We start from the raw sequence: 20,049 nt of genomic DNA on the forward strand, positions 1-20,049 counted from the left end.
AAAAGATTTTAAGTGGGGAAGGCTCTGTAAATCCCACTCACAGGACTTCCTTGAAGGGCACCCAGCTGCGTATCATCTTTGGTCCTGCCACCACCAGGTGACTGATTATTGTTCTCCTGTCACTGACCTTCCATACTTATCCTTACATAATATGACTGTAAAATGTGTGTTTCTCTCATATACATTATATTTACTAGACTCTTTCTTTGTGCATACAGCAAGTACTCAATACATGCCTGGGGAAAAGAACAGAATCCATATAGACTAAACTTTATTATCACAACAAATTCTATACTTACATCAAGCAAAAGAGACCTTTATTTCAAATTCTCCATTCCTTAAAAGCAGGAGCCTGTGGAGCACTCTGTCCACTCGGGAGCACACAACGGCCAGAGTCAGCACACACTCCCAAGCCCAAAACCACACTTTGTAATGACTAAAGATTTGAGGATCTCATAAATTATCCTTCAATAAAGTACACAAAATATTCATTTTAATAAAGTTTGTTTTTTAAAAAGTCATTCAATTATTACTATGACCCCACAAGACTCACATGAAAATAAAACATAAAATAGAAAAGGAGAAAAGAAAAGAAAATCAAGTGACTAGGCGGAAAAGTTGGTTTCCAGCATCTTGTTTACTTCTGAGCTTTCTTTCTGGTTCTTGAACCTTGAAGAAGAATCGGAGAAAATCATATAAGTAATCATTAACTTACAAAAACAAGGGATCAGATATACAAATCTCTTCGTGTCTGATGTCTGTGAAGACATCACACAAGACGACACACAAGAGCCTAACTGCAGCTGGATAGCCTAGAAATTGTCAGTTTGCTTTCTAATCTTAGCCCACCAGTAAAAACACGCCCCAGCATTTCTCCCCAGAATTTGTATTATAAAATTTGGAACACTGGCTTTCAGCCTAACTTCCGAATTCACACTTCCTGGGGGGCTAGCCTGGGTTACGCCTGGCACAAAGAGCAGAGGGCTTGTTTTCCCACAGGACAGTCCTCCCTGCTGGCACTCACAGCTAGCTGATCTAAGACCCCGGGACAGCTCCTATCCACCTCACAAGGAGGCTCTTGTCCCAGCTTGACCACACTGCCCAACACTGGCCTTGTGCTCTTTCCAGGCGCAAGCTCTCTCGGCCAGAAAAGACCAGCAACACTGGAATGAAGGAATCCTGGCTGTCGACAGTTAATCAACTTCTTTTTGGAAAAGAACAAAATTTTCTTTGAATATGAGACAAAATTTCTAATCCCACACAAGTAATTATAGTTCTAAAGGTATTCTGATTATGGGCGTCTTTAGTTACTTAGCTGGAAAATCAGTTTTAAAATTAAAATTTTTTCAGGTGGTTTCTGCTCAACTGTCATTCAGTTCAGTCCCAGCAAACCTTAAGCTGTGTGAGCATCCTCCCTCAACTCACACAGCCTATACACTGAGGCTGACTAACAACTGCGACATAGTGGTAGCTAGAGGGGGTTCAGGAAGCCCCGCCCCCTCTGAGTATCTACTGGTTGCTGGAGCGCTAGTAAGGAGCCCTGCTCCAATAAACAACCCCTCGCTCAGGGCCATGTAAGAACCCTAATAGAGCTCACTGGGTACCAGCTAACTAACTAGGTGAGTGACCAAATGAAAGCCTAGAAGAAGAGGAGGGACTCGGTGTGCAGGGAGAGGCCTGCGGGAGTGTGCTGAGGAGCAAGAGATGAAGCAGGATGAACAGGATCAAAATACAACCTATGTACGCATGGGTACTACAGCAAAACCATCATCATGAAATAGTAGCCTTCGCTAATAAACACAAGCTAAAAATGATTGAACCATGATGAAATAAAAAGCCTGTGTTCACTTGGGGAGGCAGAAGCAGGGGGATCTCTGTCAGTTCGAGGCTAGCCTGGTCTACAGCCAAGGCTACAGAGAAAAACCCTGTCTCAAAAAGAAGAAAAAGCTTGTGTTGCAAAAAAGAAAAAAAATCCATGATATACTTTGAGGTTTTTACTTCTAAAATTTTAAAGTTAAATCTACAAAGAAAAGCAGAAATGCTGTGACTGTGAAGCCATCCTGATGGCCATCTCAAGATCAACACCAAACAGCTCACTAGATGTGTCCGAAGGCACATGGCAGAGACAAGCAACCACCACGTGCAGTCAAGCAATGCTGCCCTGACAATGTCCTAACTTGACATTTCACTCTTAAGCTAAATATTGCTATTTACCCTTGGGATCCAGACTCAGCATTTCTTACCTCTTATTGTCTAGACTTAGCACTTAGCTCTGTGATCTAGACTCAGCATTCTTACTTCTGTGATCTAGACATTTCTAGCTACAATTCCTAATGTTCGTGCCTCCTGGAACCTAAACAGAATCAAACCAACTGTCACCCAGGAGTCTGCTGCCCAGGGTAGGGCAGCGTTTCCCCTAGTGATCAGGTCTGCTCTACTCATGTCTCTAGTAAGACAGCCATGTTTGTAACACACTACAACCAGACAGAGCTGATCTTTTATAAAACTAACATGTAAAATGTGATACTTGAAATAATCCACATGAGGAGTTTGGAGAAACTCTTCCAATATTTTATTTTAAAAAATGTAAAAGTGGGGAGTATCTTAGCAGGGTTTTCTTAGAAACATCTGTCCCTGACTAGTTGGTATTGTCCCACAGAAAATCCTCAGGACAGGCCCAGCCTCAGTGCTTCCCAGCTACCTCACCTCCAAACAAGAGTCGCCACTGTCTGACAGGGACCAGGACACAGGTCATAAGTATCATGGTCACATCAACTAATTTTTAGTACAATTCTGAAATTGTGGCACGGTTTTAAAATGCCAGAATATGTATGGTTTTTAAGGTTTATCATTTTGTAAGGGGGGAAATTACTTGTAGCAAATAACCAAATTTCTTCAATTGGTAAAAAATTGTGCCTTGCATAAAAATAAAAGGATTAAAGGCCTCTGTTCTTCCTGGGCACCACCCGTCACATTCTCTTTTCTCTCACAGCCCGCACAATAACACACAGAAAGCTTTCAGAGTGTGTTCCCACACAATAGACCCCCAACTATTCAAAATGAGTTTAGGTGTATCCAGAAAATTACACATGGCTTTAAAATGGTCTAAATAGATATTAAAGGAAAGGTGCTCCCATTTTGCAAGGCACAGAATTGTAAAGGATCACACGGTGAGAACAGTCTCTTACCACATTGTAAACCTTAAACTATGTTTGAAAATAAAATTCTTAATGAAGAAACTGACATTTCTAAAGCTTCCATTAAAGCAACCATTCCTGAACACGTTTATGAGACAAAATCCTAAAGCCTCAAATCACAAATTCGTGGAATTTATCCTATGTCTCAAAATATTAAAAAACTCAAACATAGCAATATACCCTCCATCAAGTGACTTAAACTGAATATAAACGTATACATTTATAGGACCCTTGGCCTGTTGGTTTTCTTTTTTCCCCCTGGAAGCAATAACATTTACCAACCACCTCTAGCAATACTTCTCCCCAATGAATATTCTGATAGGAAAATAACTACCCTAGTATTTTAGGGGGGGAAACAGCCTACAACAGGAAAGCAAAAAAATCACGTGAGCAAATGCTGGCGCACCCCTTTAATCCCAGCTCTTGGGAGGTGAGGCAAGTGGATCATGAGTTAGATGCCAGTCTGGTCTATACAGTTACAGGCCTGCAGGGAATATACAGTAAGACTGTCTCAAGGGAAAATAAATAAATAAATAAATATAATAAATAAAACAAAGTAATTCTGAGTTCACAAGAATGTAGAACAATGTGATTATTCGTCATCTTAAAGTTACAGGCACCCAGCACTGGTGGCACATGCCTTTAATTCCAGTACTTGGGAGGCAGAGCCAGGTGGATCTCTAGGAGTTCGGGGACAGCCTGATCTACAGAGTAAGTTCCAGGAGAGCTAAGGCTACAGAGAGAAACCCTGTGCAAAATTAATAATAAAAAAAAAAGTTTTAGCAAAGAAGTCTGAGTGGCCCTTCCTTGTCAGGAGTCACATCTGATGACACTGTCCTAGCAGTACTGCCAGTTACAATGACTATAATCTTAGCACCTGGCAAGGATTAAGATGGTTTTCACAGTTAATAGTAGAGTTTTAAGTGGCCCACTCTCAGAAATGAAGACCTCTGTGTTCACCAAGCAGCATGCAGGCTTCCAATGACCCACGGGCAGCTGAGGGAGCCTGTCTGACTATAGCACATCTGGGACCTGGCTGGACTGACTCCTGGCTTGACCTACTGCAATGCAGGACTTGCATAAACTGCTATGACAAGGCAGCTTTAAAGCTTAAGGGTGTGTTCAAAGGTAAGAACAGAGCTGTCTTCATCAGTGCTGCTTAGTTCATTCCCACTCACTGTCAGAGCTGCTGCAGCTCGCCTCTGGCTGAGATGTGCTTCCATGTATTGCTCCTTGGGACTCCTCACTTCCTAATAACAAAATGAACAAGACAGGGAAGGAGGCAGTAAAAAACAAACAGTAGCAAATGGGAGACGGCAGCGTTAGAAGGAAATGAACTACTGCAGAGCGTTAGCCTCCAGAGTGAACGCACACTCCTGGCATCCCAGGGACTCTCTGGGTAAATGCTGATAACCCTAACCATAACAGATATGGAGAAAAATGCTAATAAAATCAGGATAAAGGGGATTGTCTTTCAAAACTTGCTTTCCAAGATGTCCCAGGGCCACTGTCAAAGGGAAGGTAAAATGCAGTGCGAGCCTAGGTCAACAGAGCATTTATGCTATTGTGACATTTGTGCTATTCTGACTTCTTGTTATTAGTTAAGAAATGCCCAAGACCAACAAAATAATAAACAAAACTCTGAGGAAGAGAGGGGGGAAAAAGTCTTTTAAAAAGCACTCAGTCCAGGAAAGCACCGCATGTGGACCACAGCACAGCAGACCTACTTCTACCCTTAGCTGGCTTGTGTGATGCCACCCTTGCTGAAGCTGTCATTTCTAACTGTGGCTTTATAGATAGTACCCTCAGCACCAGCCCCTAACTAGAAGTGACCTCAAATCTTTGCTTCTCCATCAACTACTTTAAACAGTGAAGTTTCAAAGCTTGACTCCCTCACCTCCTAACTGGCTGGGGTGAGCTGTAGAGAAGTGTTTTATGACAAGAGTGTGTGCACAGCCCACCCAGAGTTATGTGGCTCTGTGTGGGGAATGGAAAGCTGTAAGCTAAGAGCCAGTTCCAGTCTCTACCTCCCAAGCCCCAATCATGACTGTTGTGAAGAGTGACATAGAGTGTGTATGGAAGACACTGCTACACATACTATGCAATGCAAATCTACCTACAAGATATTTTATATCAAATCATGTATTACAACTCACACGTTAGTTAGCCCACATCCAGTGGGAGCCAGTGTAGCTTGGCTACATAAGGGAGGAATAAGCAAGTCCCCAACTTACGGGTCTGTACAGCCTCCTCCACCTGTGTGTCTGACCACTCCATGTCTTCCACACTACACGCTGTGCTTTCTTCGACTTCTTTCTTCCGCTTCTTACATATGAAAGTTCAAAAGACAAGAGGGAGAGGTGTAGTCAGATGCCCACATAAGTAAATATACATCAATTAGCATATATATGAAACTTTCTAAGCATGGGAGTCTCAAAACATCCAGAAGAACCTAGGAGAAGGAACAGGAGTGTGAGGCCTCCAGCTATGGTCAGCCTGAGTTAGGTCTTTTCTTCTGCCACCACTAATTCCCAAGCTTTAGTCTACACCTGAATCACGCTGACCCAGGAGGGCCGATCAAGAAGAAACTCTGAGGACATGAAATGTTTACTAACTTGCTATCACCTTCCCAGGCCAGGAACAATCGTTCTTCTGTTAGTGTGGCTGGGGGTAAATGCAGAGGCTGTAAGCCTAAGAAACAGAAAGGCACACACCTCACCCACCTTACACCTGCAATGTAAATTTTGTGGCAAATTCTGTTCATGAGCCAGTGTTTCTTCACAATGCTTCTTATCAAATATCTGAGTGCCATAAGCTTGCTTTGAGCAGCCTTACAAGTATAAAGCTTTCCTGCTGCCTTGACTCCATTCAGACTATCTGCACCGGTCCCTCCATCTCCAGTTGGAGAGTGTCCTTATACTCCACTGCCTTCCACTCTTCATAAACACACTACAAGTCTGAACTAAGCCACTTCTGTGCTGAGCCCTTTAATTAGTTAGCATCTCTCTATAGGAGTGCTTATAGAAGGATGTTGGCAATGACTATAAAGCATTTACTTTCTCGTGTAGCCTTATCCTATGTATAGCCATCTGAACTCCAATGCAAAGCCTCTCTAAGTTCCCTGAAGTATTCTGGATCATTTAGGAAGACATTTGACACATCCCAGACTCTGCAGCATGATGCAACAAGATGCCCTCACTTACACTGTCTAGCAATTAATATTAAGTTTGACTTCATCTGAGAGTGTTCCTTGCTGGAGGCCATTTTGTGTACAGCTGCAGAAGATAATATTTACTGACAGCACAGTATTCTTTCCCTAACGGCAACCACAGGTTCCGCCCTAGATAACGGAGCCAACCTATGAAAGCTACCATGTTTCATACCCAATTCTAAGAAGCACTGTCAGGGAGGCAGACGCAAGCAGAGTTCTGTGAGTGTCAAGGCCAGTCCTGGTCTACAGAGAAAGTTCAGGACAGCCAGGGCTATACAGAGAAACCCTGTCTCAAAAAAACAAAAACAAAAACAGAAGAAGAAGAGGAGAAGGAGGAGGAAGAAGAGGAAGAAGAGGAAGGAGAAGCATTGTCAGTGCATGACGCTCAATCCACTGTTTCAAGCATGTATGAGGCAGGTATAGAAAGACGGGAACTCAGAGAAACCTACCATGTGCGTGTGGAAAGGGCTCACACATACAGAAACAACCTGATTAAACCTTAAGGAATTTTCAATGACATTCATTTAGGAGATTTGTATAAGAAGGTACTGCTTCTCAAACACAGCCATGAGAAGGCCTCTACTTCACATAGCTGAGGAGGGAAGGGGAGAATGCCTTACATCTTTCTTTTCCAAAGTGTTGCTTCATGATTACCATCTAAACCCTGCTGGGCTGAACAGATTGGCTCGATAATTACATACAATAACTGCAGTGGGCAGGTAACCCTCAGCTGGCACGGGCAGCTCCCCTGTGAGAGCTTCCATATGCAAGTGCACTGATGAAGTGCGTTAGGTATGTCTTTCCTGCCGGTTCACAGGCCTGATTAACGGCAGCCAAGACTCCAAGGTTAGCGTGTCAGCAGACTTGTGATGCATTAGGCAGGGATAAACACAGACACTTTTGTTCATTCAGACCAAAATTAAGGAGGAATATTTCATCACTCTACTGTTTTCTACATAGAACAGAAAGCAGCATTCCGATTTTAGAGGTAGTTCTTAAGTGCTCGTTATAAAGGAAGCTAGCTAGTATTTCCTACCAAAGAGCCTAGCATGTTCATTTTATTTTAAAGCTTATTTAATAAAAGCGAGCTTTCTCAATCTCCATACAGGTAAATTACAAGGAATAAAAGCCACACAGCATTCAGTCAGGGAAAGGAGCACCTGGGGGCTAGGGACGGCACTGCATCACAGTCACCCACTCGCCAGCCAGGGAGCTCCTACCAACTTTCCTGATAGCACATGCTGTTTGGGTAGAAAGTATCCATGGTCTAAGATCACCAGTTAGCAAAATAAAGCAAAGCCTATGCAGTTTCAGTGTGTAAGGACGGCACTTGGTTATACAGCAGCACACAGCAAGCTGCTGAGCACTCTCCTGGGTGCCTGTCTGTCGCAATCCTTAGGCTCCTGGTATGCCGGTGTGAGCTCCCTTCTAAATGAGAACTTCCCACATGGTTGTGCCAATCTCTGATTCTCTCACAGTCTCACAGGTACCTTTATTTGCATTTATAAATGAAACCAGGATACTGTATGACACACAGAGGCAACCTACAAAATACACATGCAATAAAGTTAGCTTTTAATTTAACATAGAAAAAGTCTTGAAAAATGGGCTTATTTCAAAGGGTATTAGTATATATATATATATATATATATATATATATATTTTTTTTTTTTTTTTTTTTTAAAAACGTGGTTAGATATGCTAGGTTAAAACTTAGTTAATTAGCTGTTTCTCACTTCCAATTTAGAAACAGGAAGAGAAATCAGCTGGATGCATTTGGACTGATAATTTACTAATAGTCTAAACACTGACTGGAGACCAATAAAGCTGCTTCAACAGAAAAGACAACAAAAATCTTCAGAGGTAAAACCAGAGAGCAATTCCCTGCTCAAGTCAGGCCCTAGATCTTGTCCTGGGGCCCCCAAAAAACACCAGCCAGACCCACAGCCATCGGCAGCAAAGCAAGAGATGCTCTCGGGGTGCCCTTCCCCTTGCTGCAGGCATCAAACATGTCATTTTAAAAACAAAAAGCCTAAAATATCCAGGGTTGGTACTAAAGAAGCCAAAGATCTCTAGGCACAAATCTGCACATGCCACCTCATCTTAGCTGTTGGAGCCCAGCAAAGCCATCATCCAACGCACACAACTCACAGACTACTGAAAGTAGCTGAGGAAGAATGACACGTAAGGGGCAGCAAACATGGTGTGCCACAGATCCCACACACATGGTGTGCCACAGAACCCACACACATAATGTGCCACAGACCGTGCCACAGACCCCATAAACATGGTGTGCCACAGAACCCACACACTAGAAGATGCAATTCAAATGCACTACTTGAAGCCAATGAGAATGTGCTCCTTATTCCCACTGCCATATTGACAGAAGTATGCATGGGTGTGGGTTTTTGTCAGAGCTCCATCACATCGTTATCCCCCTCTTACCTATGCTCTTCCAGGGTAGAGACTCAGTCTTGCCCCTTCCTAACCATAGCTGAACTTTCACACACACTGTACACCCCACTCTCTGTGGACCTGTACATATTCAACTGCCTCAACTTACCCAGGTCTGCCAAACTCTTACTATTTGAGTGGAAACTAAATAATTAAGATACATTTGAGAAAACATCATAAAGGATCATCTACAATTAGAAGGAGAAATTAAGTGGGCTTGGAAATGAACAAATGACTCTTTAAAAGGAGACAGCGAGGGCTGGAGAGATGGCTCAGAGGTTAAGAGCACCATCTGCTCTTCTAGAGGTCCTAAGTTCAAGTCCCAGAAACCACATGGTGGCTCACAACCATTCATAATAAGATTGGGTGTCCTCTTCTGGTGGGCAGGCACGCATGCAGGCAGAGCACTGTATATATAATATATAAATAAGATAATTTTTTTAAAAGGTGGGGGGACAGATGATTTGAAACATTATCCAACACTGCTGGAATGCATTAAAATGCTCACTGCTTGTAGTGAGGCCACGATGAAGACTAGCAAGAGCACGGAGCACTGGGAAATCTTTTCCCAGAGTACCAGCCTCTACCCAAATGCAGACAACGTCTACTGTGTGGCTGCCATGGTGACTAGCTTCTTCTGAATGCTACCAAACCAATATAAAAGATTAAAATAGCCTGGCGGGTCGGAGCACACCTTTAACCCCAGCACTCAGAAAGGTGAAGCAGGCAGATCTCTGTGAGCTGGAGGCCAGCCTCCATAATGAGTTCCAGGCCAGTGGGGACTGTATATACAGAAAGAGGGGAAAAGATTAAAGCACTGCAGCTTTCAAGAAAGCATTAGACACACACATGTTCAGGCTCCACACCTGTCTGCCTTTCCATACACTGTGTATGAAATCCTTTCCATGTTCCATAAATGAATGCTCCATGAAATCCTGCTTACAAGGGATTTCATTATATGAAGTATCCATTCTTAAGCAAGAGCAACACAAACATGCCTTCACAGTCAACTCCCAATTTTCTAGTCTTTGTCTACATTTAGGTCTTTCTCCTAATAACAGTTTAATCTGTTCTGGGGACAGAAAGAAGAAATACAACTCAGGTAACTGCCATTATTAACAAGTCTGGGAAAGGAGTTTAGAAAGGAGAAACATTTAAACACAGTGTCCTCTCCAAGTTCAAATACTATCGAAGTGTGTATCCTAACTAAGCACCTGAAAGGGGTGCATTGGACATCACTACCAACCCACTTGAGTGTGTAGAAAACACCAATGCATGTATCTGTGCTGTGCACAACAGAGCATGCGGCATCTTTACCATCCACCTGCTTACTCGAGCATATTTGTATCCCTTTTGGCTCAGCCTCTTGAGGACCCAGAGAAAAGCCCTCCTGATATTTAGAGGGGAAGAAAGTTAATGACTAGGAGAGCAGAAACACCTATAGGTACACTAGGTGCAGAAGTTTCCTAGTAAAGCAGCAACTTGGACCTGGAAGGCTGCAGCTCCCATCGCAGGACACTCAGAACTTCTGCAGCAAGGGTTCTCCGGGCCTCTGGGTTCAGCACGAGCAACCTTCATAGCTGCTTCTAGACAGTCAATGAACTTAGCTCTGGAAACTAATCTCTGCGTTCTCTACCACGCTGGAATTCGTGTGATGTTTCTTCACTCGTGCTTTCCTCTGAGGACACTATCACTTATACCATTAACATCAAAAACTTTAGGTGTTTTATGGACAATTCATGGGAAAAGACAAAAACAAGCAGCTAGTTACACCTTAGTTATCTACAATACCTTATAACTAGAATCCCTAGCAGACTTTTTTTTAAGTGCCCTGAGCTTCTCTAAGGAAAACTATACTACAGCTGACTCTAGGCAACTCGGTATGATTTTTTTTTTTGAGACCCCCCAACACACACACACACACACACACACACACACACACACACACAGGATATTTAGTATTTGTGGGTCTGGTTGGATGAGTGTCTGTGCATGTGCAACCAGAGAACAACTCTGTGGAGCTGGGACTGTCTTTCCATCGCTCCATGGCTTCTGGAGCTCAAGCTCAGTCACTGGACTTGCAATGGGAAAGGATCTTCACCTCAGAGCTGCAAGCTCACCTGTTTAAGTTGTAACAGAGTGTCTCATGTGGATGCTACAATGTCCATATGAAAGTAGATGGAAGGTGGTTCTGAAGTACCCAGTGAGCCTTAAGCTTGAAGAGTTACTTACTACCAGTACCAAGACCTCTGCATGTCAAGTAAAACCCTGAGATGCCCACTGCAGATATGATACACTACAGCTGTCTTTCTCCCTGATGATCAGGAAAAACCAGACCCTTCTCTTCCGTGTGGTGGTAGGAACCACCTCAGGCCTTGTAAGGAAGGACAAGCTCCTTGCAAAACACATGAGCCACTTTAGAATGAACTAAAACCAAGACTGCCTAATGGTCCCTTGAACCATAGAACCCCTGCCATTAAACACACCCACAGCAAAAACCAGACGTGGAAGCCAGGAGTCCACTGCTTTACATCAACTGCTTACCCATATCAGTCAACAACTTTAAAGGAAAATACTCACAAACTCATTACTATAACGCACATGTTTTTAATATACATTATGGGGTCACACATTGGATCATCTTCTCTTTTGCTAAAAATCAAGTTTTAGCAAGCCAGAACCATTTAAAGCCCATCACACATACATCCATCAGGTAAAATGTAAACCAGGCTTCATCCTTATCTAAGACCCTAAAACTGAACTGAACTTCAAAGCTGGACCTCAGATAAAGATGGTGCCAAGAGATTCAAATGAAAACATTGTTGTTTTCTTGAATCAAGAAAACAGACAAGTTCAACAGTAGGTGACAGAACTCATACAGTTCTTATCCACTGTGCTTGATGTGCTGGCCACAGCTTTCAGCAGCCATGCTTCATTTTTATCCCTTGTGACAACATACAAGCAAGAAAAGAATACATTACTATTATTTCCACAGAAATTCATATTTAAATATATCCCTTATGAAAAATGCAAAGACATGTGAGCTTAGCATTCCCTAAAACTTAGCCATGAGTAGCGAAAGCTCAATCACCTAATTTTGAGGACATATGATAAGATGTCCTTGTGTTGCTCCAACAGGTTGATTCTTTTAAGAGCTCAAGGCACTGACTCTGTATCCTGTATCACACAGCCGATGCACAGGTACACAAAGATCAAAATAGGATGTATATCCTCATTGCCACATATAGAAACTGGCTGTGGAGGTGAAAACTCTACTTAAAGGCCCAACTGCCCAATATCAGATATACTACTTACAAAGAGGCTATTTTCCACATAGATATTAGAACTCAGACACGTAGTTTTTGATTCACAGTGGTTCTCAACTGCGTTTGCATGATGGAAGCATCTCAGAAGCCTTTATGCGTCTCTGAGGCCTGAACCCCACTGCATAGTTAACCACTGGCTTAACTGGTGTGAGAAGTACAAGCCGGGAGTGGAAAGCGTCAGAGCGTTCAGGTGATCTGACATGCAGACCAGGACAGTCTTACAAAATCTGCTTCATGTGGCCTGAGGTATTTGCATTAGAGGGGCCTCCAGCCTAGACAGAAGACGGGAATCCTGACATCAGAAATCCCATGTGGCCATAGCCTCTCTTTTCTCTCAGCACTGGTAGTAGGCACTGTAAGAAAACACTAAACAAGTAAATGGGTACTCGAAGTGGGGTGAGGAATAGAATCTAAGGAAAATTACAGAACCAAAAAGAAAGACACTAAACTCCAACAGCACACAGGATTCCCATGCTCAGTCATTATACAGTCAGGCACAGACAGGAGAGGCCTCCCGGGCCCACCCCATCCCTGCTGATCCCCATCCCTGCTACTAGTGAATCCTGGGAGAAGGGGGGTCACTGTCCTGAGCTGTGTACCAACTGGTGACCCCACTAGGTTCCGACAAATGGCTCCAACGTATGGTCACACAGACTGCTTTGGTTAAACTCAGAGGGTCACAAAACAAATGGTATGAACGTGAGAGACATTTATCTGGAAGGGATGAAGTAGATAGGGTAGAAGATAGGACAGGGTGGGATGACAGTGATCAGCATGCATTATATATATATATATGTTAAGGTATCAAAAACATTTAATTAATGAAAAAGGATAAAGTGACACAAAGAAAATCACTAATTCCCCTAAAGTGTCACTGAAAAGAACAAATGAGGTAAGTGAGCTAGAAGCATAGAGATCAAGTTCATGACTAGAAGAGAATGTGTAAGAGTTAGATGTAAAAGGCAAAGCTAGATTTCAGCTCTCCCAGATACCAGCAAAGATCTTGAGGGGGGGATGAAAAAGGAAGGCCCAGCGTGCTTACAAAGATTAAGTTTTCAAGTTCCAAGATGTGTTTTACGTCATTAGACAAGGGTTCACCAAGCACCAAGCATATATGAGGCTTAAACTAACTAACTTTCTCTCTGTCTCTGTCTCTGTCTCTGTCTCTGTCTCTGTCTCTCTCTCTCTCTCTCTCTCTCTCTCTCTCTCTCTCCCTCTCTCTCTCTCTCTCTCCCACCCCCCTCTCTCTCCTTATGGTGAAAAGCAGGAGGCTGGAACAGAATGAGAGGCAAGAGGCCTCAAATGTAGGGGAAAACAGAAATCTAATAACAAACAAACTTAACCAGACTGGAAGCTGAGGGACAACACAGCAGTGTCTTTGACCAAATTATCCTTTCAGTGGAGCAAACAACACTTATTTTTTGAAATTGTGGATTCATAAAGTTTACCATTTATAGCTCTCTTCAAAAACAAACAAACTTGAGCAATTCTCTAAAAGATGTACCCAGGAGAAAGGACACAGTGACAGTAAACAGTGACAGACATGAGAAAGGACACAGTCACAATTAAAGAGTAACCAAAGTATAGTAACGCATTGCGGACACAGAGGAGCAACAAGACACCTGCACCCTTAACAACCTGAAGACTATGGGAAGGAGACATTCTTTTTGTGAAGGAATGGATACACATTCTAATTACCTCTAAATGTTCACACACAAACAACTTAAAATGTGTTAGAAAATAAGGGTGGGGACATTTGGGAGATAAAAATTCACAGCTTCTTTCTGTCTAAAACCTGAAGAAATGAGCCCAAAATAACCATTTAGAAACACTTGTACAACAAGCACAAGTGGTACCCCTTCATAAACAGCCACTAAAAGCGGTTACCAGGAAGAACAGAGCCACGTTCAGGAAATAAGGTGAGCTCCTATTCACCACTGAACCACCCTAGGAAACACCTCTGTAAAAACCTTCACCAGTAATCTCAAATCAGAAAGTGCTAGCAGGCAGTGGCAGCTCAGTAGGCAGAGTAAGAAGGATCGCTGAGTTCGAGGCCAGCCTGATATAAAGTGAATTTCAAAAGAGCAAGGGCTACACAGAGAAACCCTGTCTCCAAAAACCAAAAATAAAAAGAAAGTGCTGGCCAGATAGTGAGAGTTAGGGGCTGAACATTTAAAACACCTTTAAAAAAGAGACGCTTCCTCCACAGTGGCCCACCAATGACAAGGCCCGATGGCAGAGGAATTACTGCCCCATCAGCACCTGATCTTAGATCACAACTAAGGTCAGTTCAGATACTTAACACCCTGCTCCTGGATGGAAGAACTCCAGATACGTCCTGTCCCAAGTCCTCTACACACTCTCTGATGTCAGTGGCCTCCACTTAATGAACCCTTAGCCATCAGCCCACTGATGCATTCTTGCTGCGCTAAGGCCTCACCTGCCTATAATGCCTGTTAAGGTGGAACCAAAGGAAGCCTAAAGGGTCATCCAAAACCTATACCTACCTTGGAGGCTGGTTTTGCCTTCACACTTCCGTTCTCCACAGCACTAAAATCCAGTTTGCCATCATCTTTACTTCCTATAGCTTTTAGGCCTTGCAAAAGAATGTCTCGTAAATTTTGGTAAAGAGGTTTTTCAGTGTAGTCCAGTAATTTCACAGTTTCCATGTACTTAGCAATTTCACCTAAAATAATAACACAATCATTTTATTACTTTTAGTCACAAGCCTGGTAAGTCTATCTATCTCATTTCTAAGCAAACAGTCTATGGCCAATGTGAAATTACAATACAAGTGTACAACATGTTAAAATAAAAATGTTGTCCTCAATAGAGCTCAGTAAAAAAAATGCTTCTAAGTCCAGGAATTATCAGGCAAGTAAAACAACGTATTTTAAGTTACAATGTAAAAGGCATTTCTGCAACCATAAGAAACAGTAAGAGAACAAATCTCAAACACACATGAAGTGTAACTATAAAAAAGAATTCAGAAATTAGTATGTCCTGAGGTGCAATGACCCTAAGAGTTAGCAGTCTTGCAAGAGAAAGCTGCATGCTATGAGGTGAGAAACAGAACCCAGGGAGCCGATCCATGAAGCAGCAAGGCAATTCCAGAGAGGCAAGGTGCCTCAAGGCATGAGAAAAGCCTCCCAGACAGGAAGGGCCCCGCTCACAAAGCGTTTCCCTTGACAACAAGTCCACTGCTTCCTCATCATTAGTCTTTGATATGTAACCATAGCCAGACCCCAACTCCTGGCCTAAAACCTGCCCCTGTGGCTCTCCCTGGTCTGCTACTGAAAATGCTACCCTCCCAGCCCAAGCCAGCATCTCACCAGTCTTCCTTCTAGTCCACATCGAATGCATATGCTCTCGTGCCAGCGCAGCATCCATCCACAGACACATAACCACTAGCTTAACTAATACGTGCCACTGTATGCCGGGCACTATTTGGGGGGGGACCTCAAATCTCCACTATCTTAAACAGATATTTAAAAAACAAACGAAAAAAAAACAAGAATTAATAAATATTATATATTTTAAAATACATGGAACAAACATGTGTCTGACAGAAAACAAAGTTTCCATTTTAGAAGATACAGCAGAATTCCACCTTTACCACCATCTACGCAGAACAGAACGGCGAAGTATACTTTCACTGGCATAGAAAGGTAGAAAAGTAAGTCAAAGAGCATCAAAGCGTCTTCAGGAGCAAACAGCTGGACTGTACTTGTTTCAAAGTCTTTGACAAAATGTCTTAGTAGGCAAACTTGCAATCCTGGCTTTCAGGAAGCTGAGGCAGGAGGAACACAGGTAAAAGGCCACCTAGGGCTCCATAGAGAAGCCAAGTACTGGCACAAAGGGAAGGATGGGTGAGGGGACAGCAAAGCAAAATTCCTACAGAATCTACAAGGCTGCTAAACCCAATAGGCAGATACAGCACTGTACAGAATATAGGTAAAATATATAAAAACTCTGCCCTATTTTTACACACTGTTGAAAATTGGAAATGAAATGTTCAAACCAGAACACTAAACATAAAAAAGCGCCAATTACCCAATGTGACTATGCAAGATTTCTGCAAAGACCAAAATACACACAGAATTTAAGGAGTTTTCAATAGAAGAACTGCCATGGTGGGCTGGAAGACTCAGTATTACAAAGCCAGTGGCTCTCCAAATCAAGCAAGAATCACTCCAACCTCAAAGCCAGTGAACATGAGAGGAACTGTGTGTGTGAAACTGACACAGTGATGCTACAACTTCAACAGAGTGACTGGAGAGGGGCTCAGCAGTTTAGAGCACTGGCTGCCAAGGACTCCATCCCCAACACCCACAAGGTGACTCACAACCATCACAAACTCCAGTTCCAGGAGATCCAACGCCCTCTACTGGCTTCTGTTGGCACTAGGCATGCGTGTGGTATATAGACATACCTATAGGAAAAACACCCATACACAGAAATTTTAATTTTTTAAAGATTTTTTATTATGTATACAGTGTTTTTCTGCATGTACACCTGCACTACGGAAGGGCACCAGATCTCATTATAGATGGCTGTGAGCCACCATGTGGATGCTAGGAACTGAACTCAGGACCTTTGGAAGAGTAGCCAGTGCTCTTAGCCTCTGAACCATGTCTCCAGGCCCCAAATTTTAAATTTTTTAAAAGAACAAAGTCAGGTTTTTTAAAAAAAAGAAAAAACCCAACACTCAAGTACTTAAACTACCAGACACTGCCAGGTATCCAGACAGAAGACAAAGCTGCAATATCTGACACAATATAGGCCAGAAACAGATAGAAAGAACAGTGCCCAGCTGCCATTTTATAAAGGAGAATCCAGAAGATAAAAGAAAAGTCCTAGAAAAGATGCTAGGCCAACTGAACATAACCCCTTCTCACACACACAGTCCAAGTGAAGCAGAGGCAGTCTGTGTGGGAAACTGGCAATGTGCAGAGGACAAACCTAGAGATGCAGTGAGACACAGGAATAATGGGATGCAGGTATAAAGAGCACTACACAGACATGTGCACAGGTCTGAGTGTACTCAGTCCAGGACTAGGGACAGAAATGGAGGGTGACAGAGAGCACACACTACCGTGTGCTTCCCCATTCCTACCTTCAACCTCAAACTAGAGACAGTTCATTTCTCTAGAAGGTTAGGCCATTGGCCTCCCTGTCCTATTTCAAGCTGTAGACTCTTAGTCAAAGTAAAAGCCAAAGACTTCATGATGACCAAAAAGGACATAGTCCTACAGCCTCTAGGACAGTCTTCCCAACCTCCACAGCTCACTTTCTCTCCTCCTTCCGACCACTGCTGCCATGTCCTCTCCACCTGGTCCTTGGCCACCTGGTCAAAATTTTAATTCTCCTCCCTACTCTCTGTGCCATCTCTACATTCCCAACTCCATTTCCTGCTGTCTTACTCTCCACAGGACTAACAATATAAAGCGCTAACAAAAATCACTGCTATATACATCCCCCTAGCTCCCAAGGAAAATGCTAGCACCCTGAGGCGAGGGGTCTGATGCAGCTTGCACTGAGAGCAGATAAAACGTCCATAACCACTGGCTTGGTGAACAAAGCATGCTTTCCCCTTCTTGAAAACAAAGGGCGACTGTGTGAGGCTCCGAAGCTCACTGGCCACTCACTGTGCAAAGCTGCTTTTGTGAAGGTGCACCGCCAGCAATGGCAAGGTCCTAAAATGCCCAGTCTCATGGGCTGAAGGCTTTTGCATCCCAGAAAACAAAAGCTCTATGAAGGTCTAAGGAAGCCTTCCCTACCTGGCTTGTTTTTCTCAGGAAAGCACTTCTCCATCAAAGCTGCAACATTGTCTCTGTATCTGTAGAGGAAGGAAGAAGTCCTTCGTTAAAAGTGTAGTCTCTCATTTGCTAACAGGACACACCTCAGCAGGCAGCATGTGGAAAGGAAACAGCAAAGTTCCCAGAGCCCTGCTGGCTAACCTGCACCTTCTAACTTATGTCATCGAGCCAGGTGTGCTGACTGGGACGTGCCTGTAAAAGCAACACTCACGAGGCTGAGGCAGGAGGATTGCTCAATAAAGCACTATCTATTTTTTTTTAAAAATGAAATAATAATAATCTAGAGAATAAAACCCCAAATATGCTGTCAAAAAATTCTGACTAAAATCCATTTAAAGTCCTTCACCACCCAACCCAAAATAATGTAAGTTGTTCTTACCTAATTTTGGAGTCCCTAACGTAATTAGGGTCTTTCAAGTTGTCCTCCCAAGGAAGACAGCCACTGAGCCACTGGATCATGCAATAGCCAAGTATTTCCAAGTCGCCACGTCGTGATGGGGCTACAAACACAACAGAAGGCTAAGCACAGTAAAACGGCTTTGCAGAAAAGCCAGACAGAGCAGTTCACTCAGGTCTACCTTGCAGCAGAAATGTACTCCTGCACACAATGAAAGCATTGATCACTGGGCTGTATAAAACAAATCTTCATCTCCAACTAATAACCTACTTAAAACCCAAACTGATAAACCTTAGGGTTTCAAACTGCTACTATTGGTCTACAAAGTAAAGTCTGAAGACACCTCACAGGCACTGTTGTCTTTGGGAGACTTGAAGGCACTGAAATATTAGGCACTATCAACACTGCTAAGCTAGCTTACACAAAACATAAGCTATGTAAGAAACCAGACACTAAAAACAAAGCAGCACAGAGATGAGCAATGAATCCAAAACGCAGTCCAGTTATCTCTGAAAGGCAGGAACAAACAAAAGGGCCTTCACTCTAGTGTAGAGGCCAAACCTCTGCCCTCTTTCTCCACACGACTCTGCTTCTTCTAGCATTCTTCATCACTCTACTTATTTACTTAGCATAATCAAGTCTGTAGAAATTCAGGCAGAAGCATTAGCATGTACTGGCATCCAGGCCGCTTTGGACATACCCACACCATTGTGCGCATCGATGCTGGTGAACTCCAGTGTGCCATCATGGCACCTTTTGGGATCTTCTTTGTACTCTTTATGAACTCCATCTGGGCAGTAGCGATAAGCAAGTCCATAGTCTACCAAATACACCTATAAATTTCCAAGCACCAAATTAGAGACAAAAATCAATGCACATGTGTTACTAGAAAGTACTGAAATAAAATAGAATACTTGGGGGTAGATTCACCGACAAGGGCAAACAGCAGCTCTCCAAACAAGTCAAATATGAAATGAGTGCTGTGCCAAGTGCTGAGACGCACGCACGCATGCACACCGCCTCCTCTGCAACACAGGGGATGGACCTAAACCTTCACACTGAACAAGAGCTCTGCTGCCGACCTCCATCTCTGAATAACTCTGACTTGTAAAACTCTTATTTTGTCTGCAGTAACAGGAGTCTAACTCAGGACATTCCTTTACCACTGAGCTATTCTCAACTTCCCACTCAATAATTTTTACTTTGAATAAATCCTAAATGACTAAAAAGCTACAGTGCTTGGATATTACTTTACTTCTCGTACTTTCTTAGAAAAACATGTGCTAAATTTCTAATTGACCCTGTCTCCATGGGCAAGGCTTACAGATGTTAGGTTTTTCTTACAGAGTCTAGAACAAAACTATCACACAAAATAAACTTTCAAGACTCTTTCCACAAAGAAAAGTGAGATGAGCAGTCAGCACACAAGGTATCAGCTGTCCTCTGCTCCTGACTCTTGTACAGCAGTCAAAGGCTGATTTACTTCATAAAAATGAGTCAAGAGCTGTAACAATGTCCAAAACTCCTGGCTGAGGTCTTTACCTCCATCTTAAATACTATGTATTAGAGTCAAGTCTTCCAGATTAATACTAATTTAAAAAACAGGTGGAGGAGTTCTGTGGGCATAGCCTGGTGCTCTGCTAGC

General features: G+C 43.0%; 1 protein-coding gene across 6 annotated transcripts in view; it reads right to left on the bottom strand.

Moving 5' to 3' along the window:
• Positions 1 to 254: 254 nt before the first annotated feature.
• Positions 255 to 20,049, bottom strand: part of VRK1 (VRK serine/threonine kinase 1) — a 70,013-nt gene continuing 50,218 nt past the window's right edge. For 5 of the 6 annotated variants that reach the window (XM_084793692.1, XM_084793690.1, XM_084793695.1 and 2 more), the window contains 7 exons: positions 19,105 to 19,237; positions 18,387 to 18,507; positions 17,969 to 18,027; positions 14,696 to 14,874; positions 5,432 to 5,522; positions 4,376 to 4,447; positions 255 to 669 (listed from right to left, as the gene is read on the bottom strand). In XM_084793692.1, coding sequence (XP_084649818.1) covers positions 638 to 669; positions 4,376 to 4,447; positions 5,432 to 5,522; positions 14,696 to 14,874; positions 17,969 to 18,027; positions 18,387 to 18,507; positions 19,105 to 19,237 — 687 coding nt within the window. In that variant the 3' untranslated portion in view covers positions 255 to 637. The remainder of the gene's footprint in view (positions 670 to 4,375; positions 4,448 to 5,431; positions 5,523 to 14,695; positions 14,875 to 17,968; positions 18,028 to 18,386; positions 18,508 to 19,104; positions 19,238 to 20,049) is intronic. The other variant, XM_084793691.1, reaches the window with a different exon arrangement.

Source organism: Acomys minous (genome assembly GCF_964271855.1).
Source record: "Acomys minous genome assembly, chromosome: 8".
Lineage (NCBI taxonomy): Eukaryota > Metazoa > Chordata > Mammalia > Rodentia > Muridae > Acomys > Acomys minous.